This window comes from Phoca vitulina, unplaced genomic scaffold (genome assembly GCF_004348235.1).
Source record: "Phoca vitulina isolate PV1807 unplaced genomic scaffold, GSC_HSeal_1.0 scaffold3, whole genome shotgun sequence".
NCBI classification, from domain to species: domain Eukaryota; kingdom Metazoa; phylum Chordata; class Mammalia; order Carnivora; family Phocidae; genus Phoca; species Phoca vitulina.
This window is the reverse complement of record NW_022589706.1, coordinates 11,458,283-11,486,260: the sequence shown is the minus strand read 5'-3', so window position 1 is coordinate 11,486,260 and position 27,978 is coordinate 11,458,283. Positions and strand designations below refer to the sequence as shown.

At 40.6% G+C, this 27,978-nt stretch overlaps 1 protein-coding gene across 4 annotated transcripts in view; it reads right to left on the bottom strand.

Annotated features, from left to right (window-relative positions):
• Positions 1-806: 806 nt before the first annotated feature.
• SLIT2 (slit guidance ligand 2) overlaps positions 807-27,978 on the bottom strand; it is a 360,745-nt gene continuing 333,573 nt past the window's right edge. For all 4 annotated transcript variants that reach the window (XM_032400092.1, XM_032400094.1, XM_032400096.1 and 1 more), the window contains 8 exons: positions 26,345-26,438; positions 21,106-21,243; positions 20,757-20,997; positions 19,233-19,363; positions 8,387-8,541; positions 3,891-4,182; positions 3,445-3,656; positions 807-2,350 (listed from right to left, as the gene is read on the bottom strand). In XM_032400092.1, the coding sequence (XP_032255983.1) occupies positions 2,109-2,350; positions 3,445-3,656; positions 3,891-4,182; positions 8,387-8,541; positions 19,233-19,363; positions 20,757-20,997; positions 21,106-21,243; positions 26,345-26,438 (1,505 nt within the window). In that variant the 3' untranslated portion in view covers positions 807-2,108. The remainder of the gene's footprint in view (positions 2,351-3,444; positions 3,657-3,890; positions 4,183-8,386; positions 8,542-19,232; positions 19,364-20,756; positions 20,998-21,105; positions 21,244-26,344; positions 26,439-27,978) is intronic.

The window sequence follows — 27,978 nt, the reverse complement described above, 5'->3', positions numbered from 1 at the left end:
ATATAATATTTATACAATGAAAATATAGACATTTTAAGCAAAAATGAATAAACGGACATCTGTGTCCATGTGTGCATGCGTGCATATGTGTGCGCATGTGCAGGATTTTCTTACAGGAAAATGAAGACATTCCGGCATGGTGCTTAAGTAATAATATTCCACATAACCCATGCTCTTTCCCTGTTCTAAGCTTTGCCTCCAGTGCTTGTGGAGAAAGGCACTCTTTGTCTTTCATTGTTTTCCATCTGGTTCTAATTGAGGGGAAAGAAGAACAAAAACAAAAATACCGTTTGTAGTTTAGTTAGACTTCACCTTATAATTTTTTTGGAAGAAATTAGTTGGATATGTACTTTTTTCATGGCAAAGGATGTGTTCTATCCACCTCTTTTATATGGCCATTCCAAAGTCCCCCGATCCGACAATATGCTAATCGTAAAACAATTTCTGTCAACAACACAATACAGGTTTTCTTCCCTGTCCATTCTGTATCACTTTGATGAAGAGATTCTTAAGGAGGGACTCTAAATATTTTGTAATTTCTAAGAAAATCACCAAGCTGTTAGTGAAGTAAATATCTGTTTAATTTACAAACATCAGTAGTATAACTGATATTAGTCTGGAGAAAGACAAAGCACACTGAATTATACATGTACATCTAATTTTCTGCGTAAAAAAAGTTTTTGGAAAGGAACATCTGCATCTTCACAGGGTACCCTGGGATTTTCATAAGGGAAGAGCACAGTCCACTATAAATCATTATCAATTCTACATTGTAATTTAGCAGCAAACATGTTAACATGGGAACATTAAGGTAATAAAGGAGCTTTATTGTTTGGAAAAAAAAAAATCACAGTTCTTGACATTACAGCCTTTTTTCTCTGCCCCCCGCCCCTGATAAAAGGGCAACAAATGTCAAGGAAATATTAATTTGTAAAATATCTACTTTTCTAGTGTCGATTGCTACACACCGTTTCTGTTCTGGGAGGACACACTGCAGAGGGGCTGGCCCCTCTTTCTGTACAAAGACCGTCTCACGCATAGACTTTACATACTCTCTGCAGGTGTCCTGAATGAGGCCAGTAGGTCGGTGACACCAGTGGTCAGATGTCAGGGTAAACAAACCGATCAACACATATTTATCCCAATATAACAGCCTATGTTAGTACTATGGCCAACCCCCCCCACCCCAATCCTGATTTTTAAGTTTGAAAAATATACAAAAATATCAGGACAATCATAAATTAATATATATTAAAGCATTGAGAAACAGTAAAAGAATGGCCTACCATGTTAAGTACAATGTCCTTTGATACAATAAATATTTCTCATCGGAACTGCATACTGTATAGGGCTGTTTTGAACTCATAGAAACAAAAATTCATATTATTACTAATTTATTTATCAATAATCTATTGGTTCTTTATCATCTCCTTTATCATTTATATTACAAAAAAATTAATACTGGAAAACGGTAGATAAACACTTCTGTGTGCTGCTTCGGCTAACATGCTGACGTTTAAAAAGAAGATACACCTGTTACGTTAGCTCTCCCATCCCTCTCATGAACAGAACCCAGGTCTTCAAGGACACTGTTTTGCACCGAATATTTCTCAACTGCGTGTTCGGTGAATTCTCGAGTTCCATTCCTCCGCCTTGCATCCTCAACCATCCTCAACCCCACACAGGTGCTCGGTGTGTCCTCGTGAGCCACAGAGATGGGCACGAGGCCACAGGGGCTTTACGGTCTGGGTGCTGATGTCACGCAGCACACAGTAGCTCGGCTCTCCCTCGTCTCTGTGCTTCTGCTCGTCTTCAGCATGTTGCAAAGATGAATTCGCGTCGCAACGCTTCCCACCCGTGGGCCGAGGCCTCCAGGTTCTCTCTCTCTTCCTACTTCTCTCTCACCGGGGAAGCGTTAGTTCAAGCATTTTTTTTTTTTTCCCCAAATGCAGAAAAAAAAAAAAAAAGTCTTTATTCTCATAATAAAAATAAGTCTGTTCTGTATTTTACAATATATTTCAAATATTTCCACTATGAAGCATTAATGAGTCCACCGCGGTCGAGAAGTAGACAACATTCCCCAAAGACACAAGGTGCCAGGGGCGCGATTAAGAGGCGCACCTGGAACAACCACACTTCACCACCTTCTCGACCTCATCCACAAACGAAGACCCATCAGTGCATTCGAAAGAGTATTTCCGCCGCTTGCTCCTCAGAGGTCCGCAGCACTGCCCTCCCGCACACCCACCTCTGCATTCCAACCGGGACACCTTCTTGGTCGTCTGGCAAGCGGCATAGCCCTGCTGCTTTTGGTAATAATCTCGTATCCGCTCCCCTCGACAAGAGATTTCTAGAAAAGAACAAGAAGCACAAGCATTTTCAGGGCAGTCGCTATGAGTACCCAACAAAGGGGCCGTGGATCCACAAGCCAGTTCAGGAGGTGCCGTCTTTGTCTGCCATGGGTAAGTGTGATTGTCACGGGCCTGCTTATACTCCATATAATGGGCGGGGGGCCCAGCTTGCTGTTCCTTGAAAGATACTTTTTGTTGTTGTTGTTGGGGTGGCCTTTATTTTCTGCAAAGTGAATACTATAGATGTGGACTGTAAATACTATGCTGTTGGACTGACAAGAAAATTGGATTCCTAAATCTTTTCCTTTATTGCAGACATGCGCGTCTTCTGTTTTTACACTACTAACAGCTGGTTTCGTTTACCACAAGGAGCCGTTTCAGAGAGTATGCAATTTAATTTATTAGACCTGGGGTTTAATATCATTCAATCTGTTACTTAATACAAGTAACATTCCACTAACTTCATAAATTACCCTGGTATGAACCAGTTCAAAAAGAGACATGTGCTCAAAGCTTCCACGGGCACGTTGCTCTGGTCTCGTCCCTCCGATACGCCCACCTCAAGGCCTGCCAGCTGGGGGCGAGGCGCCTTCTGGTCACGCAGACAGGGGAGAAGGAGAAAGGTGGGCCAGCAAGTCGGCACGTTTCCATCCCTCTCACCTGCATGCCGAGCTGTGATAAATCAGTTGACTGTAAGGTCAAAGGTGACTTTGTCTTAAACCTAGAGCAGAATTATGAGCTGCCTCTTCTCTGTGCCAGAGACGAATTAATTATATAAATGGATGAGGATGGCAGGTAAAGGTAAGAAGGCAGGGAAGTAAATGTGCTGCACCAAAAGGTAAAAAGGAGTATTTTTCACGGCACGTCACTGAAGGCCGTGTCAATTCCGGCCGTGGAGGTTGAGGACACTTCACATCTGGTGCCTTCACGCCGCTGGGAAATCAATCAACGGCAGCAACTATAGGCCATGCCTAGACCCGGTGTTCCTCATATCACTCCTCTGTGTGTCTCTCTCCCTTTCTCTCTCTTTTCAAAGATGGTGGGGGGGGGGTGCTCTTGCTTCAAAGGGTGGTGCCCAGGCGGGTCGGCTTACCTCGGTCACAGCTGTCTCCAGTGTATCCACTGCTGCATTCGCAGTAGGGCTGCCCCAGTCCCGAGAGCCTGCAGTTCCCATGCTTGCACTTGATCGCCTGGCAGGGGTTAAACAGATCCTCCTCCTCATCACAGAGGACACCGCCGTGGCCCTGCAGACACTTACAGCTGTAGGAGAACGCATTGATGGGCAAGCAGGTGCCGTGCACACATCTACGGTAGAGGAGGAAGGCAAGAACGCACGCGCATTAGGCAGAGGGGGTAAGAATGGAGGAAGGGGATGGAAGGAGTAGGGAGGAGATGGGCCAAGGGGCTGACTTCCTTCTCTTCTCTCTCTCTCCCCTCCCCCTCGTCTCCTTCCCTTCTTCCTCTGTCCCTCTTTCCCTCCCTTCCTGGCTTTTGCTTTGAGGGCTGGCGTTTATGTGTTTGTGTGCAGCTCGAACTCACTTATTTCCAAGACAGGGGTCATTGGTCCTCTGGTCACAGAGGGGCCCAGTCCAGCCTTCTTCACATTCACAGGTGAAGCCCGACTGGCTGCTGGGTCTGCACGTGCCGTGGGTGCACACCTTCTTGTGGCATGGCTCACAGCCGGGCAGAATGCCGGTCTGCATGGGCACCTTGCGGAAGTCCTGCAGCTCGCTGTTGATGTAAAGGTTGCGGAGGCAGCCGTGGAAGCTGGTGCCGTTCTGCCCGGGGGCCTGGCGCAGGGCCGCGGCCACGTTGTTCTTGCCTGGCATACCTGCAGAGGGACACCGGGTCAGTGGTTTGGCTCTTTGCCGGGGGGATCCTCAGCAATTTGCCCGCCACCCCCCCAGACCCTTTGAGCTCTGCCAGCAAGGCAGCAGTCAGGGTGACACTCCTTTAGGACAACCAGAGATCATCAGCCTCCAGGCCTGTGGTTCTCCCTCCACCTGGCTGCACGTTAGAATCACCTGAGATCTTCAGAGAAATACTGAAGCTTGGAACCTCTGCCCAGACCTACTTCATCTGGGCAGCGTGGGGGAAGGGAGAAGAGACGGCTGGTTCTTTGTTTGCATTTGATTTTTGGAAGATGCTCCAGGCCATTCTAATGCACAGCTAGAATAAAGAACTAAGTTCATTGGCGGCCAGTCTCTTAATTTTTCACATTTGTTTCAAATAAAATCTTACACGGAGGCATCAATGTATAAAACCTCAAAGCAGACCTATTGTAGCTAGAGGCAAGATCAGGAATTGAGGAGAGATCTGGGCTCCGCCCTCTCTCCAGCCACCTCTTCAGCCTGGACACACGCCCTGGAAGCCAAGCTCCAGAAAGCACAGTGATACCTGGGGCGACATGCTCAGTGTCACCCAGTAAGACCGGGCTGCAGATCAGTGGATGAGTGAGCCTCGCAATCTCTAGGGTCATGGTTCCGTCCATCCAGTCTGAGGGGGTGAGATCTGGGTTCACAGTGACCTTCCCCCCCAGCCCTGCCAAATTCGAAGCTGGCAACCAATCCGGCTCACCCCCGGCAACATCCTGAGCCCAGCAGTGCTGGTCGGCGTCTGAGAAGCTCACCCATGCTTCCTATCATGGCAGCACCTCATTCACGTCGTTTTCATTTTCTTGCTAATTGAGAGTGAAACGTTCATATGCCAAGAAATCAGGAATACAAAAGAAATTCCTCCAAAAACAGAATTTGCAGTCTTTGCATATGTAAGTTCCACTGGTGACAGTCATCTGGTAACCTTCATTTGGCAAAACTGAGGAAACTTTCCATGGCCTAAGCCAGACCCTGAAATAGTTCCTGGATGGGATCCTACCCGAGGCAAACATCCAGACTGCAGTGGGGTAAGAGGAGGGAGCCAGAGGCCTTCAGGGTGGCTGATGATCCCCCCTGGCGCTTACCCCCTCGCTCTGCCTGGGCTCTGAGCTACTGGCTGGAGGGTACAGGCTGGGGAAGACTCTGTTCTCACTCTCCAGAGGGTTGGCTGGTTGATTCTAAAGACCGGGACCCTCAGCAATGCTGGGGCCTGCCCTGTGGCTGTATCACCTTCTCTGTTCAAAGGAGCCGTGTTTGGGTTCTAGCAGCACCAACATCAGACAGGTAGATGTACAAAACCACCAGGTAGGCTCAAGGTCAATGTCTTTACTGTTGGTCTGTGTAGGCACGAGCCAGTTATTCCCAACCATTGTGGGGCTTAGTCTTCTCATCCATAGCGTGAGTGGGTGGACCAGAACAACTGTTTCTGCGATCCACCGAAGGTCCATGTTCAGAAGGCGGCTTTCCAGGCCAAATTCTCTTCCTGCCTTGAGAGTCTAACTGGTAGGAAGGGGTGGGTGCAGGAATCTAAATGTTAACACGCAGCTTGGTTGATTTTGATGCAAGTGCTCCCTGGTCACGCTTCGACAGGTACCGAATTAGGGGTCTTGGCTTTGAACTTCCATGACCTCAGACTTTCAGTCCATGTCCGTCTGGCCTTGGGAACAGAGTTGCTTTCTAGAGCGGGCTCAAAAAATCTGAAATGTACCATTTCCAGGAAAGCCCACGTAAAAGAAAATTCTTTGTTCTGGGATAAGTTCTTCTAACTCTATCATATCCATTCATCATAAATGTGTGGACTTTAAGTCCACACCAGGATGGTCTTTTTTTCAGACATGTGCGTTTTCAAATTTGGAGAAAAAGATGAGCTTAGTTACCGAGGTCCCTCTCCTTTGCTAAGTCAGGTTCTTCTGCCTTTGCCACCTCGAATTCAGGGCTGGGATCTTATGATTACATTGTATTTTTTTTAATTTGAATTACCCTGCACTCTGATTTGGAAGGAAATGGGCCCACTATGTTCTCTGGCAGTGAGGCTTCCTTCAGGCCTGGATGGACAGAGGTACTATCTGGATTCTTCCAGACCCTCTATCCTAAGAAAGATTGGCACTTTTCAGTTTGGAATGTAAAGCTCTTTTTTTTTTTCCTTTTTTGAGAAATGTTCTGACCTAAGCACTCCCATTTTGAAGGGTCCCCCCACCCCCCCTCACTGCATCGTAAAGGAGTTTTAAAAGATTCAGTGAAATTGTTTCTGATGAAAGCACAATAAATCAAGTGAAGGACAAGTCCAGAAATAAACAAAAAGCCACAAAACCTAGATTGCTTCCCTTTCTGCTTTATGTTAAAGAGTGAGTGGCAATGCAGATAGATGGCTTTGGGGTCAGACAGACCAGACCTGGACTCAAATGAGGTCTCTATTACTTCATGGCTCTGTGAACTTGGACACGTTTTGTAAAGTCCTTGCAGCTGTCCCTCCGGGATCATGAAACAAAAAATCATACCTGGTGCCTAAAGTCTCTGAGGATTAAGACTGTAAAGAAGCATTGTGTTGGACACATCAAATGTGTTCAGTGAGTATAATTTCTTTTCTTTCAAACCACAGATATATCTATGTGTGACTTGCTTTACCCATCCCAATGTAATGGCTGTTAACAGTAGTGCAGGCAAGAAATGGAGGCTGCTGTTTGTAAATGCATCTCCTAGTTGTGATTCCCATGAAGCAATGAGATCAGTCAACTTGCTGAGCAGACTTAGTATGCAATACTTTTATTCCAATGCACTATGGTTCCTTGAAGACATGTCGGCTTTTCCCACTCCCCTGGGCAAAGAAGGGATATTTCTTTTTCAACGTTGTAACCTTTATACCTATGTTAACTTCATTTCCAGCACATGGTAGGTACTAAATAAATATTTATGGAACTGAACCAAGATTTTTAATGGTCTCTAAAAATCCAAAATTCTTTCAAAGTGTTAAGATCTTCAAATGCTGAAAATTACAAAAATATGGAAGTGCTCTGGACTTTCAGGATAATTCCAAAAATGCTTTCAAGGAAGTCTCTGAAGGGATAACATAAATATGTAGAATCCCAAGGTTACTATTTTGCAGAAAATTAATGCAAACATTGTGAAAATGCCTGTCCTGCTGAGCAAATCAGTTACACTGACCTGTGCAGAAACTTCAGCTTACTTCTCTGTAAAATGAGTTAATTTTATCACTCAATTCACCTCAATCCAATGTGATTTAATTCAATGCTACTCAGTTCAACATCATATGCTTTCTTGCTCCTTTGCCTGAAAAGTGAAATTCCGGATCTCCAGTTTACATTTTCCCTCCTTTCCCCCAATAGAGGAAAGCTCTCTCCGTTGCGGGTCTTCTCCTCTGGGCTCCTTCAGAACATTGCCCACATCTCTGTTCTTCACCTGTTCCTCAACTGCCTTCTGGTTGGTTACAAATAAAGTCCAGAATCTTCATTCTATCATTCCAACCCCTAGTCCACCTTCCCAACCCTCTGTCTTGTTCACTCACCTTAATGTCTTAGCTAACCAGAAGTACTTCCTGTTACCCCCAATACAAGCTGAATATTTAACTCAATTGTTCATTCATTCATTCATTCATCATTCGATTTTGTTAATAATCATTCCTACCATCTATGAGTTGACAACTGGTAGCACAGACAATCTAGAATGGTAAGATCGGACAGAACTTTTTTCTTTTTCTTTCTAGCATGACACGATAAAAGCAGCCCTCCAGGCCTATGTGTCCCTGCTCTCACACGTGCGCTCTCTCACTTCCTCTCTTCTTCCTTAAGACCTTGCTGTGTGCCACAGGTGTGCTGTGTAATTTTCAGGTCTTGTAAGTAATAAACCTCTAATTTTTCTTCAAAGTTTCCTGATGCTTGTTGCTGATGGGTACTTTGCAATCATCATAAGAACCACAAGAACCTGTCCAACCATGACATTGGTTATTAATAGGTTGAGACAGACACAAAACAGGTTTGTTAACACACATCCAGGGCTCTTTCTTTTCTACCCTTGCTGTCCATCTTTCAGTGATTGATCACTATGGGTCGACGGCCATGACACCAGGGATCAACAATTTCAGAGTTAGTCTATGATGAGAATCACAGGGTTTTGGGGACTTATTGGATTTGGAACAGAGCTTACCTCCTACATAGAGGGGAGAGTCAAAATTCAGAGTGGACTGCTTTGACAAGTTGGTGATGATTTTGGGGCTCCCTCCATCCACGGAGAGGGAGAGACTCTGATCCAGGGCAAGTAGCTCCACAATGTGAAAGTTTCCGTCATTGATCGTCTCCACACTACAAAGAAAAAGTAACTTAGCTGATGCTTCAATTTTCCTTTTATGAACCCAAAGAAGTTAAAATACAAACTCCAATAAGCACTTCTTAGGAAAAGATACACCTACCTAGCATTAATAAAGATAAAGACCAATAGCTGATTTAAAAATAGAAGATATTTCAGGGAGATACAATCAATTTCTACTTCTTAGGAATGGATACAAATTAAGCTTGTTTTCCTATTGGGAGAAGTGGAAATGGGTACATTTAATCACTATCCAATCATATTCTTCCAGGGCCAGGTCTAGCAGTCATTCTAAAACTTGAGAGGGCTTATGGAAATTCATAAAACGCATAAAAACAAAAAGATTAAGAAACTGAGGTAAATGAAAAATGGGGATTGAAAATAAGAGGAAGTTGGGCACAATTAGCAGGAAGGTTCTATATGGTTTTGAAGTGTGGTTATAAATCTAACACGAGTGTTAACAGCAGGCAAAGATGAGCACGGGACCAACGCAGAAAACAGGATCCATACACAGCAGTGTCAGGGATATACTTACCTCTCACCATGGAGGCAAAAATACGGCAAAATGGAAGTTGGGGTCAAAAATAAATAGTGAATATTAAAGAGCTAGCATACTGGTATATTGACTAGGCAGTCTGAAAAAAAAAAAAAGGCTCAAACATGGAAATATGGGAGCATAGGATAAAGAAACTGTGAATACCTAGTATTCCCTACATAAGATGATGGCTTAAATTTCTGGGTGCCGATACTTAAATTTGCAAATAGGGCAAGCCTGGAAAATAATAGAAAAATGTACTGACATTTCTGTGTGGTTCTCACCACAGGTGTCTAATAATATTCCTTTGTTTGCCAACAGAGATTAAAAAGGTTTTTGTGATTCGACCACAGTATAAACCATTCTGCAGAACTGTGAAAACATCTGAAGTTCGCTGGTCTTAAGTGGTTGTAAGAGTCCACATGTACAGGGATCTTTGATAACCTGTCTCAGATATCATCTTTTTTAAATGATAAATACTAATATGCCAATGAATATTTTTACCCTCTACAAATTTAATTATCCCAACACTTTATACCAGTAAAACCAACAGAGGAAACGATATACATGAAAATCATTTACTAAATAAAGTTGCATACCAACTGTCAGTGGTCTTAAATAGGACTGTCTTCTAAGGGAAGATACTGGATGGGAATATCAACGAATTGTTAAGCATGCAGATTTTGGAGTCAGATAAACCTGGATTTGAATCCTGGTCTTGCATTTATGAAATGTTTGACCTTAGATAAGTTACTGAATTGCTTACACACTTCAGTCTTCTCTTCAGTTAAGGCTAATAAATATTTCTCCCTCCGATGATTAATTTGAGGTCTGTATAAAATGATTTTTAAGAAGTGCAAAGTGAAACATCCAGATATAGAAAGTGCAAAGTCAAGTGTTAGATGTCAGTATCACCATCACTACCATTGTCATCATATAAATAATCCAGTATTATTTCAGTATCTTCAGGAAGAAATTAGTTAGCTTGATTTTTGATATGAATTATAAAATAATGCTGAAGACTGGCAGAAATAGAATAACTTCTTTGGGGGCATATCTTGTTCAAGTTACTAAAGTTTTAAGCAAAATATTAAAATGAAGATATATATAGAGGGGTGAACAACTGCTTTTCCTTTGTGATCATATACAGCATGTAAGTGGTTTTATAGGACTGCTCTATGAACACTGACCTTGATTAAATCGTAAATATTAATAATGGGACCTCTTTTTTTCCTTTACATTTGCAAAGAAAAGGCCATTTGTACTGGAAAATGGTTTCTTGGTCACACATTGGTCTCGACCATCAATCTTGGTATGTCATCACTAATGACAGTGGTTTGGTGCAGTACAACACAGTAAGCTACTTTATTTATTTATTTTTAAAGATTTTATTTATTTATTTGACAGAGAGAGACAGTGAGAGAGGGGACACAAGCAGGGGGAGTGGGAGAGGGAGAAGCAGACTTCCCACGGGGCAGGGAGCCTGACGCAGGGCTCGATCCCAGGACCCAGAGATAGGGTCTCTGGACCCGAAGCCACGCAGGTGCCCCAAGAATAACATAGAGTTTTTTTAGTAATTACTAGCCAGTTTACAGTTATAGTCAAGAGGCTTCAAGCATGTCCTTAGGGAAGGACATCTAAAATATGCATTTTATTTAAAAATTTGGATTTTTTCAGTAGTCATATCCTAAAGGCAATGCTGGGAGGTACATCTTGTTCAGCCTGTCCCAAGTCTCATTAGATGTGTGACATTGGATTAGTGTGACACTGGATTGGTGTGACTTAAGGTCATTTTTCTCTGTGTTCCTCATCAGGGAAATGCAAATACTAAGACCAAAGAATCACATAACACATACTACAGGCCAGGTAATGTTCTAAGAACTTTATGTGTCTTAACTCATTCAGAATCACAACAGCCCTGGGGCGCCTGGATGGCTCAGTCGTTGGGCGTCTGCCTTCGGCTCAGGTCATGGCCCCGGGGTCCTGGGATCGAGCCCCACATCGGGCTCCTTGCTCGGCGGGAGGCCTTCTTCTCCCTCTCCCCCTCCCCCTGCTGTGTTCCCTCTCTCGCTGTGTCTCTGTCAAATAAATAAAATCTTCGAAAAAAAAAAAAGAATCACAACAGCCCTAAGAGTTGGGCACTTAGGGTACTCAAGGTGGCACAGCCAGTGGCTAATGAGATTTGAAGCCGGAATCCCTGTTTCTAGAGTATGTGTTTTTAATTATTGTGCATTACTTTTAGAATAAAAAAACCTGAAAAGTACCTAGTACTATACCAATGGCATGTGTTCTCACCACTAACAAGCCTTTAATAGGTGATTTTTCTCCCAAATAGCCCAAGAATAAAGTTCTATGGAAAATAACCTTATATGGGGCGCCTGGGTGGCTCAGCTGGTTGGGCGACTGCCTTCGGCTCAGGTCATGATCCTGGAGTCCTGGGATCGAGTCCTGCATCGGGCTCCCTGCTCGGCTGGGAGTCTGCTTCTCCCTCTGACCCTCCCCCCTCTCATGTACTTGCTCTCTCTCATTCTCTCTCTCTCAAATAAATAAATAAAATCTTTAAAAAAAAAAAAAGAAAATAACCTTATATGATAGTTGCACAAATTGGTACATTTACCAGAAATCATGGAATTGTAAAAAAAAAAAAAAAGGTAATAATTTCATAATAAGTGTTTGAAGGTTATGAGAATACATATAAGGTATATAGAATTCAAATGTGGATTTGGATTCTATTTTCCCAATTATAAGTGAAATTTAGACTGATTAGATATTTTTCCTTCCCAAAGTTTTAAATGTCTAATCTGATCATTCCTGAACTTGGCCGGAGTTGTCACTAAGCCTGATTCCATTTATATTTCCCTGGAATTGAGGCCTCACCATGGCTTCTGACAGATAGGTATTATAAAATTAATATTTTTAGAGTCTTTGTGTTTTAGGATAATAGCATGTGTATGGGTCTAAATAGAATATTTGAGAACTAAGAATATTCTAAATCGGTGTTTCATGCTGTCTTCTAAAGCATGAGATTAAGCAGGGGATGTCCAGAAATCCTTTGCCTATATGCCCTTTAAAATAAAAGCAGCGGTTGACACACCAGTTGTTACATGATACAACTGAACCATCCTCAATTTTACAGTCTATCACGGTCATTCCTACCTATCCACTCACAATGCATAACATCCTTTTGGTTTCTGAGAAATATTGATAAGCTCTCTTTCACTACTCCCCAGGGAACTCTAAAGCTGATGACTCAGGAGAGTTGCAAGTGAACCACTTAACACTGAGCCTTTCCCCTGGGAATGTACATTGAATTTATTACCACTATTATGTATTTAGTTTTACTACACTTACCTATTAGCAGAGATTTTGGTTTCTTGAATTTCTAAGTGGATGTATGAAAACAAAGCTTGGTCTTGTGGTTGGCTATAGAAAAAGAGCTTAAAAACTCAGGGATTAAAAGAAGAGGGGCTCTAACTTGCCTCTGATTTTCTTTCTTTATGCAGGACACATCAACAGTGGCATTTTTATCATTCTGTCTCAGGCATAAATCTTAAAGTAATTCAGTAGTTTAATACAGAGAAGCAGTTCACTTGGCTTATGTGAGCTCTAGCTTTTCACCTTAAAAATTTAAAGTGTCTGTTGGCATATTCTGTCAGACACCAGACAAATTCAACTGGTCATCTCATTTTGATTACCTCCTGGATGAGGTGAAGTGGGGATGGTAATACAGCATTTCCCTGCCTACCTATTCAAATCAAAAGGAATAGGAGGTCAAAGGGGATTAAAGGTATTAATTGCATGTGCATAAGAGTTTTCAAAAGGATGTTTTACAACATGACTGATGGATCAAGTCAAGTTACATTTTAATAAGTACTTTTGAGGCAAATTACCTCATTTAAATAAAAATGCACTAAAATAAAAAGGGACTTGTACGTTTGAACATACAGTAAGAGCGCCACATAAGGCAATAACATTTGCATTTATTCTTCATTATCTGGATATCTGAGCATCAAGAATAGCCATAAACCCGCAACATCACCAATTACTGTGAGCCTACTCTGTGCCGAGCACGACAGCAGGGGCTTTATGTTTGTTACTTCCAATTCTCCCAGCCACATGTAAAAAACAGGTATGATTCCAACTGCTTAGGGGAGGAAATGGAAGCGCTAAGAGGTGAAGTAACTTGCTCAAAGTTCCAAAGCTGGCAAACAGTGCTGCCTTCCCATATGGCATCTCAAGAATGGCTGAGTGTGTGTCTTGGACATGAGACCAAGGGTATTCTATTGTCTGTCTCTCCAATGAGACTCAATTCTCTTCTTCTGCTTCCTCTTCCTCCTCTCCCTCCTTTTTTTTTTTTTTTTAATGTAAACCTGTAAATTGCATAACCCAGAGACTATATAGCCAACCAAACCTAACAACTGGCAGGGAAAAGTCCCCTGATGTTGTACTGTTCCCTAAATACCAAATCTGTTCAATGAATGGTACAGTCCTGCCCCTTTGTAAGATGGTTCATCTCTTTTCCACATTTAAAAACGTTAATTAATTTTTAAAAATTGAAGCCTAGTTGACACAATGTTACATTAGTGTCAGGTGTACAAAACAGTAATCCAACAACTCTAAACATTATGCTGTGCTCACAAGTGTGGCTACCATTTGTCACCACACAACGTTATTATAGTAACACTGACTATACTTTCCATGCTGTGCCTTTTATCCCCGTGACTTATTCATTCCATAACCGGAAGCCTGATTTCCTCATTGTTAAACAGTAGTTGACCGTGTTTCCAAAGAAGCTGTCTGATTTGGAAAATTACATTAATCTGAATCTAAAGAAAGAAGCATGCCATTTTTATTAATTTTTTTTAAAGTTTCTGCCTATTTAGATGAAAAAAAAAAGTCACTTTGAAAGGCAATTATTAGTCTACTTGAGAAAAAAAAATGTGTTACTCCACCCCTGAGGGCTGTCATTCGTTCATGGCATTATTACCAAGTTGCTCTTTATGCTATTCGCTAAGCACTATAAAAATTTGGCATGTGTGTGATATTCTACTTTATTCACTTGTTAAGTAGCTTATGTCATCTCTGTTTTTGCTGATTCTTTAGACAGCAGGTGCTGGCAAATCTATAACAACTGGCTCTCTGAGATAAGAAAAAGAGCCCGGACTCGGAGCATTTGCGGACTTCTGCGGTGGACGTCTTCCCAGCAGGGCTGGTTTCAAGGCCAACCTCAAGCATGAGGTCTTGGAATTTGGATATGTGAAGAGATGCACACCACGGGCTCTCAGAGCACAGCTCAAATATATTCCTTTTCTACAAGTGGTTCTCAAATTGTGCTCCCTTGACCAGAGCATCACCTGGGAACTTGTAACAATGACACTTTGGGGCTCATCCAAGATCTGAATCAGAAACGAGAGGTGGACCAGTCATCTGTTCTTTAACACACTTTTCAGGTGATTTTGATGCACGTTATTGGAAAACAATAGCTTCTCACCCCTGCCTGCAGAGCTGGCCTTGTGAGCAGTATGCAGGTCTGTAAGAAATGCTGGGCTTCTGTCAGATAGAAGAAATAAAACGAGAAAATGTGCACATGCTACTTCAGTTCTGGGAAAAAGGAATAATTACTACATCTTGGGTTCTCTTAAACACACTTAGAGCTGTGTTAAGTACTCTCTCTAGACATAATTCCATGAAATAATGGTTCTCACGTCAATTCATTTAACACACTGACATCTAAAATGAAGCCTTTTAAAAAACAAAAAGAATAAAAAATAAAAAAAACATATAGAACTAACTTAATGTAGAATTATTTTCCCCTAATTTTATCAGATTTCATTTACTAAAATAAACAAAATCCATTTCCATCCATGTTGAAGAGTAACCAGGCAACTGAAAAGACAACCTGATACACAAAATTATTCCCATATGCAATTTTCCAACAGCACATTAAATAATGCACAATTTGGAAAATGAGTTTTCACTAAAGTCAATGTTATATAACATAAAATCATGCCATTAAACTGAACAAATTCTCTGGTGTAAGAATATGTAAAAAATACTCCCTTTTAAAATATTAGTGTACTTTTAATAATGTTATGTAAAGCAGAAACACATCAAGATTCGAACATTTAATTCAACCAAACATAATAATTATTAAGCAATTTATGGGAAGCTGATGGCAACATGTTATTGATGGGTTTCTCCATAACGATGGAGAGGTAATACCTGTCATCAGAGGTCACATTTTAGTAAGTCCTGAGCAAGGTCAGAGGCATTTGAATAAATACCAGAAAACAGTAGGAGCAGAGTTAAGACTTGGAACAAATTTCAAGTTGGAGGTAAAGGAAAGAAAAAGAGTAAGAATAACTCCATTACACTTATGTGCCCAAGAAGATGGTGCTGCCTCTCAATGAAATTAGGAATGTGACAGGGACATGGGTTTGGGTGAAGCAAAGGAAATGAGCTCCATTTTGGACATTCTAACTTTATGATCCTAATAGCTAGCATTGTTTAATATTTGGTATGTGTTGTTCTAAATATTTTCTCGTGTATCAAATCATAAAATTCTTACCACAATCGTACAAAGATGGAAGTATGATTTACTATACCCATTTACCAGGTGAGGCCCAGAGAGCTTATGCAATTTACTCATGGCACGCAGTGAATCGATGGCAGAGCTGAGACCTGAATCAAGGCAGGCTGTCTTTAGAGCATCTGCTCTTTTCTATTCAATTTTTGTTTTTGTTTTTTTTTTAAAGATTTTATTTATTTATTTGACAGAGAGACAGAGAGAGAGCACAAGTAGGCAGAGAGGCAGGCAGAGGGGGAGGGAGAAGCAGGCTCTCTGCCGAGCAGGGAACCCGGCACAGGGCTCGATCCCAGGACCCCGGGATCATGACCTGAGCCCAAGGCAGCCGCTCAACCGACTGAGCCACCCAGGCGCCCCTATTCAATTTTCGTTTTGAGTGCTAATGACATTCAAATGGTTCAAAAATCAAAATGATGTAAAGTGGTATTCATATACAAATCTTGCTTCCACCCCACTCCTTCCTCTCTATTCCTAGTTTTTCTTTATGCAAATACATAAAAATAAAAAAATATATATTTATCCACCTTTGACACTGTTTCACCTTTTTTTTCCCTTTTCAACTGAGCAATATACCTTGAAAATCTTCCAGTATCTTACATAGAGAACTTCCTCCTTCCCCTCCTTCCTCCCTCCCTCCCTCCCTTTACTTTTTAACAGTACATTCCATTGTGTGGATGTACCATAGTTTATTTAGATAGAAACTTGGGCTGTTTCCTAACTTCTGTTTTTACAAGCAATGCCACAGCGAGTACATGTGCACATATCAATTATCTTCAGGTCCATCTGTAGCATAAATTCCCAGAAGGGGGATTTCATAGGTCAGGGAGTAAATGTATTTGTAATCTGGATAGTTATTTTCAAACGGCGCTCTATAGACATTGTAAACAATCTGTACTTCTCGTGTTATGGTATAAGGCTAGAAGATCCACTTTCAAGTCCTCTGCTATACTCCAGAAAGAGATACCAGAAAAATTTTCCTGCCTTGCTATAACATAGATGAGAATGAGGACAATGTGAGTGGAGAAATGAGCACGGAGCTGAGTTTGGAATTTCATCCTCAGAGGGACCTAACCAGGTATGTGCTGTATTATTGTTTATAGACAGGATTTCTGAGTCACAGAAAGATTAAGTATCTGCTCCAAGTTTATCCACTAGTAATTGGCCAAGCCTAGATCTGAAAACATATCTTAGCCACTATGTTTTTTTACTTGTCAAAGGTTAAATCTCCTAGTGTGTTGAAATAATTTAATTGTTCTCTATAGCTTCTATTTCGAAGAAGCATTTTTTCTATTCCATAATGGTGTATGAATATATCTATATATATCTCTCTATATGTAATACGCACATTTTATATACATAATCCATATCAATCAATCATCTCTCTACCTGAGTCCAAGTAATTGCTACTTTTCTTTTACTTAAAAATAATGTGATGACTTTTCTTGGTTTCTGTGCCATAAACCATAAACCAAGATGTCTCCATTAGATGATCTGCAAACAGAGAACTGGACTTCTAGTTCATAATGAAAAGCGTACCATGTGATATTAATTCTTTTTTTGTAAACATCCCATGGTACGCTCTACTGTTTGTTAAGCAAAAATGGTAAGAATATAAACTCAAAACTCAAAATAAGCTCTTTATGGTAACTTCTCATTGTGATATAACCATGTGGGTTTCTACAACTTATCTAGAAACATTTTAAGTATAATTTTATGTGAACACTAACTTTAATAAGCCAACCTCAAGAACCTTTACTATGGTTTCAGAGAGTTCTATGCTCTTCCGTTGCATACAATAGAACAAAAAAGTAAAAAAAAAAAAAAAAAAGGAGCACAAAATCAATATTCTGAAACTTTTTGATGGGCTGAAACAAATTGAGGCTACATAATTTAAGGCCTAGCAATATCTAAAATGTTGGCATTAATTCATCACCATTTGGAGATGAAATTCATATTCCATTTGGAAACCAGTAATTATGTGTTTGTTTCCATGCTCTATATATTCCCAAGTGGGTTAGCTCACCACCAAAAGGACTCACCAATTGGCATCTACTTTCCTGGAACTGTTATAAAGGCTCAAATAGGATGAGAAGGCTTTTGAAGCACATCAATACATACGTCAATAATGTAGAGGCCAGTTTCTCCAACTTTATGTCCTAGTCAATGCCCCGAAATTTGTTGCCGATCATGTTTGGCTTACAGATGCATTTTGTTCACCACATACGGTATTTAACAAAAATGTCAATCAATACTTAAAGGATGGAATACTTTATATTAAAAAAAATCCAGATTTATGCCTTTCCTTCAAAAATAAGAGTTCTGGTAAAACTGGGGCCCACATTTTCCCATGGCAGCATTCAGGGAAAACTGGGTGGATGCAGTCTGGCCCTGTTTTGACAAAAGTTTGCTTTTAGTTCACTCCAGACACAAAGGCTCCTATTATGTTACCAACCTCAATGTAACTTAAAAAGTTAGATCTTCTCAAGAGTCAAATGATGAGAACATATTCTTCTGTAGCAACTGGCCTGATTAGTTTATTTAAGCTACCTGCCTGAAAAGAAACTGACCGTATATGACTTGGTGACCTTGCTCTAACTGGTGTGAGTTACTTCTACAGGTGGATAAGTAAACTAGGTAACTTGGTGTAAGATGATGGTGAATTGGTGTTGAGATCCAACAGAGGGCTCTGAAGGTTAATCTTATGCCAAAAGCACATTTCCAGCAAAATTTATGTCCCATGGCTACCACTCCTTTCATAACTTCAAAATATCACCAATCTTATTAAATTATTAGAAAACTTACAAATTAAATAACATTACCAATCACATACTGTATGTGTCCATTGGCTTCTTCTGTGTAATCTCCCTAAGAGCAAGGTCTTTGTTCCTTAAAGCCTGGATCCATGCCTGGCACATAGTAGGTGCTCAGTAAATATGCGGTGCATGAAAGGTAATGTTAAATGACTCACTGTGCTGGGTATCTTGCAGGTTCTTCTCTAGAGCTACTCTCCACCTGTCTTCACCCTGCTTTGGGCCCTGGGAGGCTCATGAGCAAATTATATTATTGCAATCAGCAGATTCCTTTTTTTCTGGAATCTGATTTGGTCAAAGGGGAGCCCGGGCAGGGCCTTGTTGGGCAGAAGAAGAGTGAGGTTGGATATTTAAAACCCCGGTGCCTTCTCTGAGGACTGACTTCATCCCTTCATTGAAGGTCACAGCGGCTGCCAGGCAGTCGGAGACACAAGTCCTATTCTGAGCATGGATTTCCATAACTGCTGCCCCCACTCACCCCTTCAAGCATGGGGAGGGGAGTAGCTGTATCCCTCGTTACTGGCCCCCCGGTTACTGTACGCTAACAATCTTTATAAGAATTTCCCTTGAGACTCTCTCCTCCATTATCCAACTTGAGCATGACATCTGTTCCTGCCAGGCCCGTAAGTAATACACTTATCATAACGGCTGCTGTGGCCCAATTATTCCCTCCGCTCGCCATTACAGAATAACAGAGGAGCCACGGCTTCTCACTGAACCGCTTTTCGCCTCTACCAGTAACTGAGAGACCTTCACCTGTAAATGGCAGAAGCCGGGTGTGAACCGGTGTCGTAGCTCGCACGGACCCGTCCCCGGTACAGTTCGACGGCAATATGGTCCTTGTCGCCCTTATACAGGAGGATTCCGCTGTCTTCATCTGTGGCAATCTGGTAGGAAGTAACCCTGACATTAGCAGGATGCACAGTCACCAAAAAGCAGCCAGACTGCTCAGTGCAGGGTTTTTACTCTTAGCTGATTTTTCCCTTATGCTGTGAGAAAGTAATAATGCAAGGCAGACGGAAATGAGGACTTGAAAGGTGACCTGTTCCTAAATTATTTTGATGCAGATAAGTTCATAAAGAATTAAAAAACAAAACCAGTAACAGATACTTAAGGAAACACCTTGGGACGTACCTAAAACTTTCTCTGCTGGAGGTTTTCATTTACCCGGTCTTTTTGCTCCTATTCGTCACTGTGAGGGCATGAACAGGGGAAAATCTCTGTTTTTCTCCTGCTTTTTGGCCTTTTTGGGCTTTTAAAGGACCAATTTGTTAAAAATTGGGACTTACACCTGAACCCCGCTAGGTACTTCTTGTAACAATCTGGTGAGGCAAATGTTGGAAGGGAGGGAGACAGGCTTTTTAAAGAAAGCCTGCCTGTCTTCCTGAGTCCCATTCCTCATGACACTGGGGTGTCAGGGTAAACCAAATAAGGGGTGGCATCTATAGGAAATCTGCTAAAGTCATTTGAATTCAAAATACATTAAAATATTTTTCTTACCAGATTAAAAAAAAAAAAAAAAAACATGCAGCCCCAATATGCCCCATGTGTCCTGAATTCATAACTCCTCATCTAGTCTCACTTCCTCGGCACGGGTCTGACTAACTTGCTCAAAGGGACAGGTGACTTGGTGAAAAGTCTTACAATAACATTTGAGTTTGTTCAATTCATGTCACTTTTTTTTTTTTTAAGATTTTTTATTTGAGAGAGAAAGAGAGTGAGCGAGAGAACCAAAGCCGGGGGGAGGAACAGAGAAACAGAGGGAGAAGCAGACTCCTGGCTGAGCAGGCTCAATCCCAGGACCCTGGGATCATGACTTGAGCTGAAGGCAGACGCTTAACAGACTGAGCCACCTAGGTGCCCTCATGTCACTTCTTAAAGGTTCTGCGTAAAGAGTTCAAAGGCGCTGGCTGAATATTTTGTCAAGGTGTGGTCTCACCTGTGCTCTCCTCACCTGCAGGTCTCCTAAGAAAAGCCCCCACCCCTTGCAGAGCCCCTGCCCCATTCACCAGAGCACAAAACATGTTTTGTTGTTCTCTCTGTGTTTCACAATCAAGTAGTGAATAAAAATACCTGGTTCCCCTGTAGTTTTGAAAAACACAAATGTTGGAGAGAAGAATAACTAAAGCTTTTCACACAGAGAGCATTTTCTTTGTGTTATGAGGATGGTAATTGTCTCTTTAAGAAAGAATCACTCATGAACTACCACTGATATTGATGATTTGAAGTTGAAGGTGGTTTAGGATGAAATCAGCTCTTGCTCCCAGGGGCACAGCTTACCTGTAGGGTGATGTTCGTTTGAGGCCGGACCTTGGCTGAAGGAATTTGAAGATAAGACTCTTTGTTGACAAAATTCACGCTGACCAACTTTTCACACTTCTCTCCCTGGTAGCCCGGCAAACACTGGCAGATGGGCTCATTTATCCTGATGATGCACTGGGCTCCATTCTGACAATCAAAGTTATCACAGGGGCTGGTTCGAGGGAGGACCATGGGTGGAGAAAATTCACAGAACAGGCCACTAAAGAAAACAGAGCAATAGCACATTGTTTTTACTTAATTGCCGAGATGAGTTGAAGCCTTTCTGTGAGACCGAACTCTAAATACAAACCTCTGTTTCTACTTTTACCTGTAACCTTCGGGGCAGATGCACGTATAGCCGTTCACTGCATCCGTGCAGTGGGCTCCGTTTCTGCACTTGTGATCTTGGCAGTCATCAAAGTCAATGTCGCAGTGCTCACCCACATATCCTGGTGTGCAGTCGCACCTGTTTGAGCAAGCACGTAAATAGTTTCACACCCAACTGAGCCAAAGTAAGTAAAAGGGTTGCATTTCATCTAGAAAAATAGGCACTGTCTTTACAAACCTTTGAGCACCTAAAACCACTGTAGCATTGTGTGTCAACTATACTTCAATAAAAATAAGTGAAAATGAAAGCAAAAAATGCAAAACTCACGTGAACAGACTGCTAGAGCCCTGAAATTAATGGATGCCTAGAAAAGTTATTCCATGATTTCTCACTGTGATCTGTCGGAGGGATGGTTAGGACTCTGATGATAGTGAGCATCCACAATCCCAATGAGCACAGAATTGCATTGCACCTGTATTCCTCCTTCCCACCCATCCTTCCTTCTTTCCTTCTCCCTATCATGTTTGCTTTTCTGCTTCCCTCCTCCCTCCCTCTTCCTTCCCCCCTCCTCCACCTTCCTTCCCTTCCTCTCCCTCCCTCCCTCCTCTATCCTCTCTCCCCTCCCTCCCTCTGTCCCCACTATTTTTGCCTATAGTGTCCTCTGTTTTCATTTGCTCTGATTCCTTTGAACAGTGGAAACCAAAAAAAAAAAAAATGCTATGTTGTAAAATTTACTAAGAATATTAAACATATTTTAAAAATAATTAATGTTTTTGTTTTCTCATAGAGAAGGGATTTATTGGAATAAAATAGAATTTTATGAAAAAAAATTTATGTCAACATTGGACACCCTAATTCATAATGAATCCAGATAATCATTATGTCAGAGCTGGGCTGACCTAATGGAGTAGGACAGGGAAAAAAATTAAAAAATTCCTGGGGTCAATTCCACTGACAGCTCTGAGCTTGTTTGTTTACTCTAGGGGCAGAAGGGAAGAAGGGGTCCCAGCCTCATTGATGGTGAAGAACTAGAGATAATATACACCTGGCGTTCTTGGAGCGCATCCTCCGTGCCATGCCCTGTTCTAACCACTTGGCATACATGGATTCACTGAATCCTTCTCCAGGGTCATGGATTCATTGAATCCTTCTTCAGGGTCCACTATTTCACTTGACATATGAGGGAACTGAAGGACAAACTGGTTAAGGACCTTACCCAAGGGCATTCAACTTGTAAGTGCCACAGCCAGGTAGGAAACCCAAGCAATCTGGCAAGAGAGCCTGGATTTCTAACCACTGAAGGATGAAGCACTCTATAGTTGCTGGAGGAAAAAGCAGTGTGTCAGGTGCAGTGGTTTTCAAAGGATGCTCTGAGGAGTGATAAGGGACCAGAGAAGGGAAGGAGGCTTTTGGCAGCTTCCTGCTTCCCTCCTTTCTCCTGCAACACTCTCCTGTTGGATTTATTAGTTTTACATGTTGGGCTTCCATGAGCATTTCTGTTTGGGGTTTAAGAGAGGGCTCATTGACTCTAGAAAAACAAACAAACCAGGAACCTACAGTTTATTTAAAGCTTTATAGAATTTGGACTTTGCAGTTACACAGAACTGGGTTTGTATCCTGGCTTCATCTCTACATTTATGCAATCCTGACTAACTTTACTTAAACCTAGGTGTTCATATCTTCCTCATGGTACAAAATAATTTTCATCTCATGGGTTTGTTAAAAGATTAAATAAAACACTATCTGTAAAAGACTCAGTATAGTGGTTTGATATATAATGCATGATCAATAAATGGTAAGGATTTAAACAATAATTCTATTAAGTCTTCATAATTCTATAAAAGTCTTTGTGGTTTAGTCTTGACTAATTTTCCAGTTTTCTATTTCAAAGCCATTAGGATTTAAATGAACGAGGATAATTAAAAATGCCGAAGTGAATGTGGACATTACTGAACACCAAGGGTTTTCTCTGAAAAATGCAAAATCAGGATTTAAGAGTTACCAGAGGGCTGATGAATTAAAATAAATGGGGGTATATAGCCTCTAAGGAGAATAGACTTTCAGCTCTGCATGTATGAATTAGGAAATAAAATGAGCTCACTGCAGAAGCATGCTTGCTCGAGAGCCAGTGGTTTTAATACTAAATCATAACACAGCAAAGTAAACAACACATCTGAAGTTAAATGGATCTTAAGTGGCCATATATGTCCTCAAATAGATGGACAAAGTCTGGGGAGAGAGCTTCCATCAATGTTAATGTGAGCAGAACCACTGAAATGCCAGGCATTAAAAGAAAGAAGAAATGCTTTGAAACACTCTGAATTATTTATCTGAGAAAAGAAATCAAAGTAAAAGATAAGAGAACCACACACTCACCACCAGTGGCTAAGAGCTATTTTATATTCTCTTCTCAACAAATACTATTTTTCAAGCCCATTAGAACTTGGAGTCACGTTATGACCACCATTTTTTTTTTGTCTTTCTCTTGCTCCTCAGATCAAATTTCAAAACAGAAGAAAATATTTAATTAAGAATTCCTTAAGGTTTGTATTATCAATAAAACCTCTCCCACTCCCTCAACTCTATTATCTGCCAAGGAGTGAGGAAGAAAGCAAAAAGTATAAGTTATTCGGTGGAAAAGCCCAACAGCTGACTAAGAAAGATGCATGCTTGAAAATACTGCTTATGGCAAATCACGGTCTAAAAATATCTCAAAGTAATTTAGGAGATTTATGAGGTATATAATAAAGCAAGAAAAGTAAAACCAGCTCTGTTAGCTTAGTAATAAGAAAATGAATTTGAAGAAACAGTACAGTTTGTCCAAACAACATTTGTCAGTAGAGGTTTCTTTAGCAGCTTCATATAGTTTTGGGTTTTAAGCCCATTTTCTTTTTTGCAACTCCCTCTCTCAAAATGTGCAGTTGCTTATAATATGAGAGTAACAGCATACACCGTGACTTTACCTGCGTTCTGTTAAACTAATACAGCTATAAAACAAGCTCACAAGTAATTGCTGAAAATAATGGGTGTCCAAATCAGCTTGCACATAAGCCAGTAAGATGCACTTCTGCGTGTGTAATTTAATCGATGGTAAAGAGAAGATAATGAATTAAGGAGTAGTCTTTTAGAAGACAAACTCCCTTATTTTTTAATAGTTTCCTTTAAGTCCTACGGATTCTTTATCTTATAATTATGATGCACAAAGCCCTGTGACATGTGCATGGCAGATAAGCAGTTCTGGAAAACCACTTGCTTTCCTGACGAATTTCTCTGAGAAATGATAATATTTGTTATATATGTAAGTGGTGGCTTTTCCTTTTTTTTCTTTTTCCTTCTTTTTTTTTTTTTGTAAGTGGTGGATTTTCATATTGCTAAATTCAATTGTGGGCAGATCAAAGACATTAGGAGTTAAAATAATTTACGTACAGTACTTGGATGAACAAAATGCAATGCAGAATCTTGTATAAATAAATATTTCAATAAGACCTCAGGTTTTTGCATAGGGTTGTAAACTAAAATATAATGGAAAGTAGAATCAAAGATATTCTTTCTTTTTCAATAAGGTATCAAATGGAATCAATGGGTACTGAACTATATTTGTTTATTTTTTTTTTTTAAGATTTTATTTATTTGAGAGAGAGGGAAAGAGGGAGGGAGGGAGGGAGAGGGAGAGAGAATCAGAAGCAGACTCCATGCTGAGTGCAGAGCCTGACGCCAGGCTCCATCCCACCACTATGAGATCATGACCTGAGCTGAAACCAAGAGTTGGAGCTTAACCGACTGAGCCACCCAGGCACCCCTGTATTTGTATATTCTAGAACTGTGTTTGCATATTCTAAAACCATATTTTAAACCAAAGTGAATAAAAAATATTCTGTAAATAAAATGAGAATAAGCATTTTATTCAGATTGATCTCTGAAAAGCAGGTCTGGAGATACTGACCCTACCTCCCATTCAACTTAGAGTATGGGATAATCTGTGGACAACTATCAAAATATTAGAGTTCCAGCTCAATTCCCATCTTATAAAACTGTTCCCCACCCAAGCAATCTTTAATTCTTTGAATCCTATGGCAATTATGCCTGGGTCATTTCACTGAGAAGATAAAGTATGTGAATGTGAGTAGCTATAAAACACTACATAAGATGGTGGTATTACCACGTACCCTGACCCATGGTAGGTGCTCAATCAATACTGGGTAAAAGAAAAAATCATTCTATTTGCTAGTTGTCTGATATAAGCACAGCTCCACTCTTGAACCCAATTGTGTCATTCCTGAGAATCCAACTTACCTTCTATAACAAACCAACAGTAATGTTAATAAACTACAAAATGTCTTAGAGGTAACCTGTATTCGAAAAATCACCCAACTGGGAAATAGAAAACCCAGCTCCCACGTCTGCCAATGAATAACCTTGAGATCTTTGGACAGCCACCGACCTGTCTGGGTCCTGTTTTCCTCATGTTTAAAATGAAGATTTTGGACCAGATGATCTCTAAACTACTGTCCACTCTAAGAAGAGAAGTTGCTGTTGATAGACCCTTAAACTATTTCAGGATTGTGGCAAAGGAATAATTTAATTTGATACCAAACATATTTCAGGAAGATTACTGAGGAGGAAAAAGAAGTAATTTTAAAGTTCTGGGTTTACTTGAGGGAGCCCTCTATCTAGAATGACTGTCTGCTCTATCATCCCACACAAGACAAATGTAGGGTGAAAGGGGTACTATTAATAACAATGCTGAGACAATAAGCATAAACTGGGACTGTCCCCGGGCATCCTTGGACATACGGTCGGTCCCTCCACCTTCCTCACCTTGGATAGTTAAGAATTGGTGCTGGCCAAAAAAATCTCAGTTTCTTTCAATTAAACTTCCTACTTACCACAAACTCACATTCAGATAATTAAGCACCTAGTATATATTACAAATTTATTTGGCTTTCAAATACATTTAAGTAAACACAGTCAAAGGCTACTTTATTTCATGTATGACTTCCCAGGAAGAGCCAGGAAACAAATGGAAATGCTGTCTTTTATTTTCTTTCCTGTACTAAAAAAAAGAAAAAAAAAGTCCATGCTGTATAGGAATGTTTATAAAAATGCCACTGACACTGGAGGATGTTCCTTTCATCCTGAGCAAAGGTGTGAAGTGAGGTCCTAAAAGGAAGGTGAGGAAGACAGTTCCCTGAAGAAAAACAGTGTCCCGCATTGTGAGCCCCAGACAGCTCTGACTTACTTAAATCCCTTTGGCATCAGGATGCACTTGGAGTCGTGTTGGCAGGGGTTCAGGTCCTGGGCACAGAAGTCCAGCTTCTCCTCACACAACTCGCCTGTTAACATGGCAAACAGTGTTAGTTCACAGGGAAAGGCTAACAGGCTTCCTGCCAGCAGACTGTCATGGGCCTCAGAAGTTAGCACAGCTTGTGACTGGGGAAAAAATAAATCACAAGATAGGGAAGCAGAAGACCCAAAATGCTGGTTATGCTGCTAACCAGGCTTATGATTTGGGACAACACAACTATTGTGGTTTGTAACTAATATGAGCCCCTTTAGAATATACTATTGGAATGAGGAAAAGGAAATCTGAATGCTTTTCATTTCTGTTGTTTTATTTATGGTGATTTGGGCTTTTTATTGAGGTATATAGCATATACCCCAAGGATAAATGAATAGCTAGTGAATACTTACAAACTCACCCCACTCATGTAACCAGCATCCACATCCAGACACACACCATTCACCAGCATCCCAAAAGTCTGACCCCAAGGGTAAGTAACTATCTTAACTGGACCAAATATTAATTGTGTCTGTTTCTGAATGTGACATAAATAAAATCATTTGGTAGGTACCAATTTATGTCTTGCCTATCCTGTTGTTTTACATTTGGAAAAACAATCCTCATATCTTCATAGTCTCCAAGGTCTTATAAAGTCTGGAAGAAAAAGGCTTTGTTTCCCCCTTATGACTTAATTGCAACAATTCAACAGAATACTCCTTAGTTATATCCACTAAGATGGAAAACAGCAAAAGGAGAATCAATGGGAATAAAGGACATATACTTTTTTCCCCCCGAGTATCAGCTAGCTCATAAAGAATAAATTTTATCAATACATGAGAGCTGAAAGCATAACCATGCAGATTCTAGACACTTTATGTTGAATTACATATCTGAAAACCTCTTAAATGTCTTCAGTTACAAATAATATGGTCTATTTTGTGTTAGGCCAAATATGATTTTCAGTGAGACTTTCCCAATCATTGTGTGAGATAATAACTAGAAAGATATAAAATTTAAAAGTTCCCCCTTTGCTACCTTAGCTCTAAATCACTTTTTAATTGTGTTATATATAGTAAATGAATGAATAAAGTGACAGAGCTACACCGAGCTGTTCATTTACAAGGAACTATTAGAATTTTCATTCATTCAAAGTGTGTGGATTTAAACAGTATTGGTTAAAAATCAGGAGTTTGCAGCTCATTCCTTTGTTGTAAGACTGTCCTTTTAAGGAAAAACTTTGCTACCTGGTAGAAAGAGTTGCTTAGCAACTCAATGTGGCATATTATTTATACTTCAAGATCTGTATCCATGATGCAAATATGTAAATGTACTCAGTTATTCTATCAGTTTGGTGTATGGTAAGTTAGGTTTTTTTCTGTCTCTTAAAGTGAACTAATTACACCAAAAGTCTCATATATTTCTTCAAGAAGGCTATCTGCATCTCTAGATTTGTGATACAACAAGGTTTTAACAACATCTACATGATAAGCTATTTTTAAACAGCATTTATTTAAAGCTTTTCACTTCCAATTAGTTTTACTTTAAGTAATACCCCTTGATGGAATTCATTCATTGTAATTTATCAGCCTACC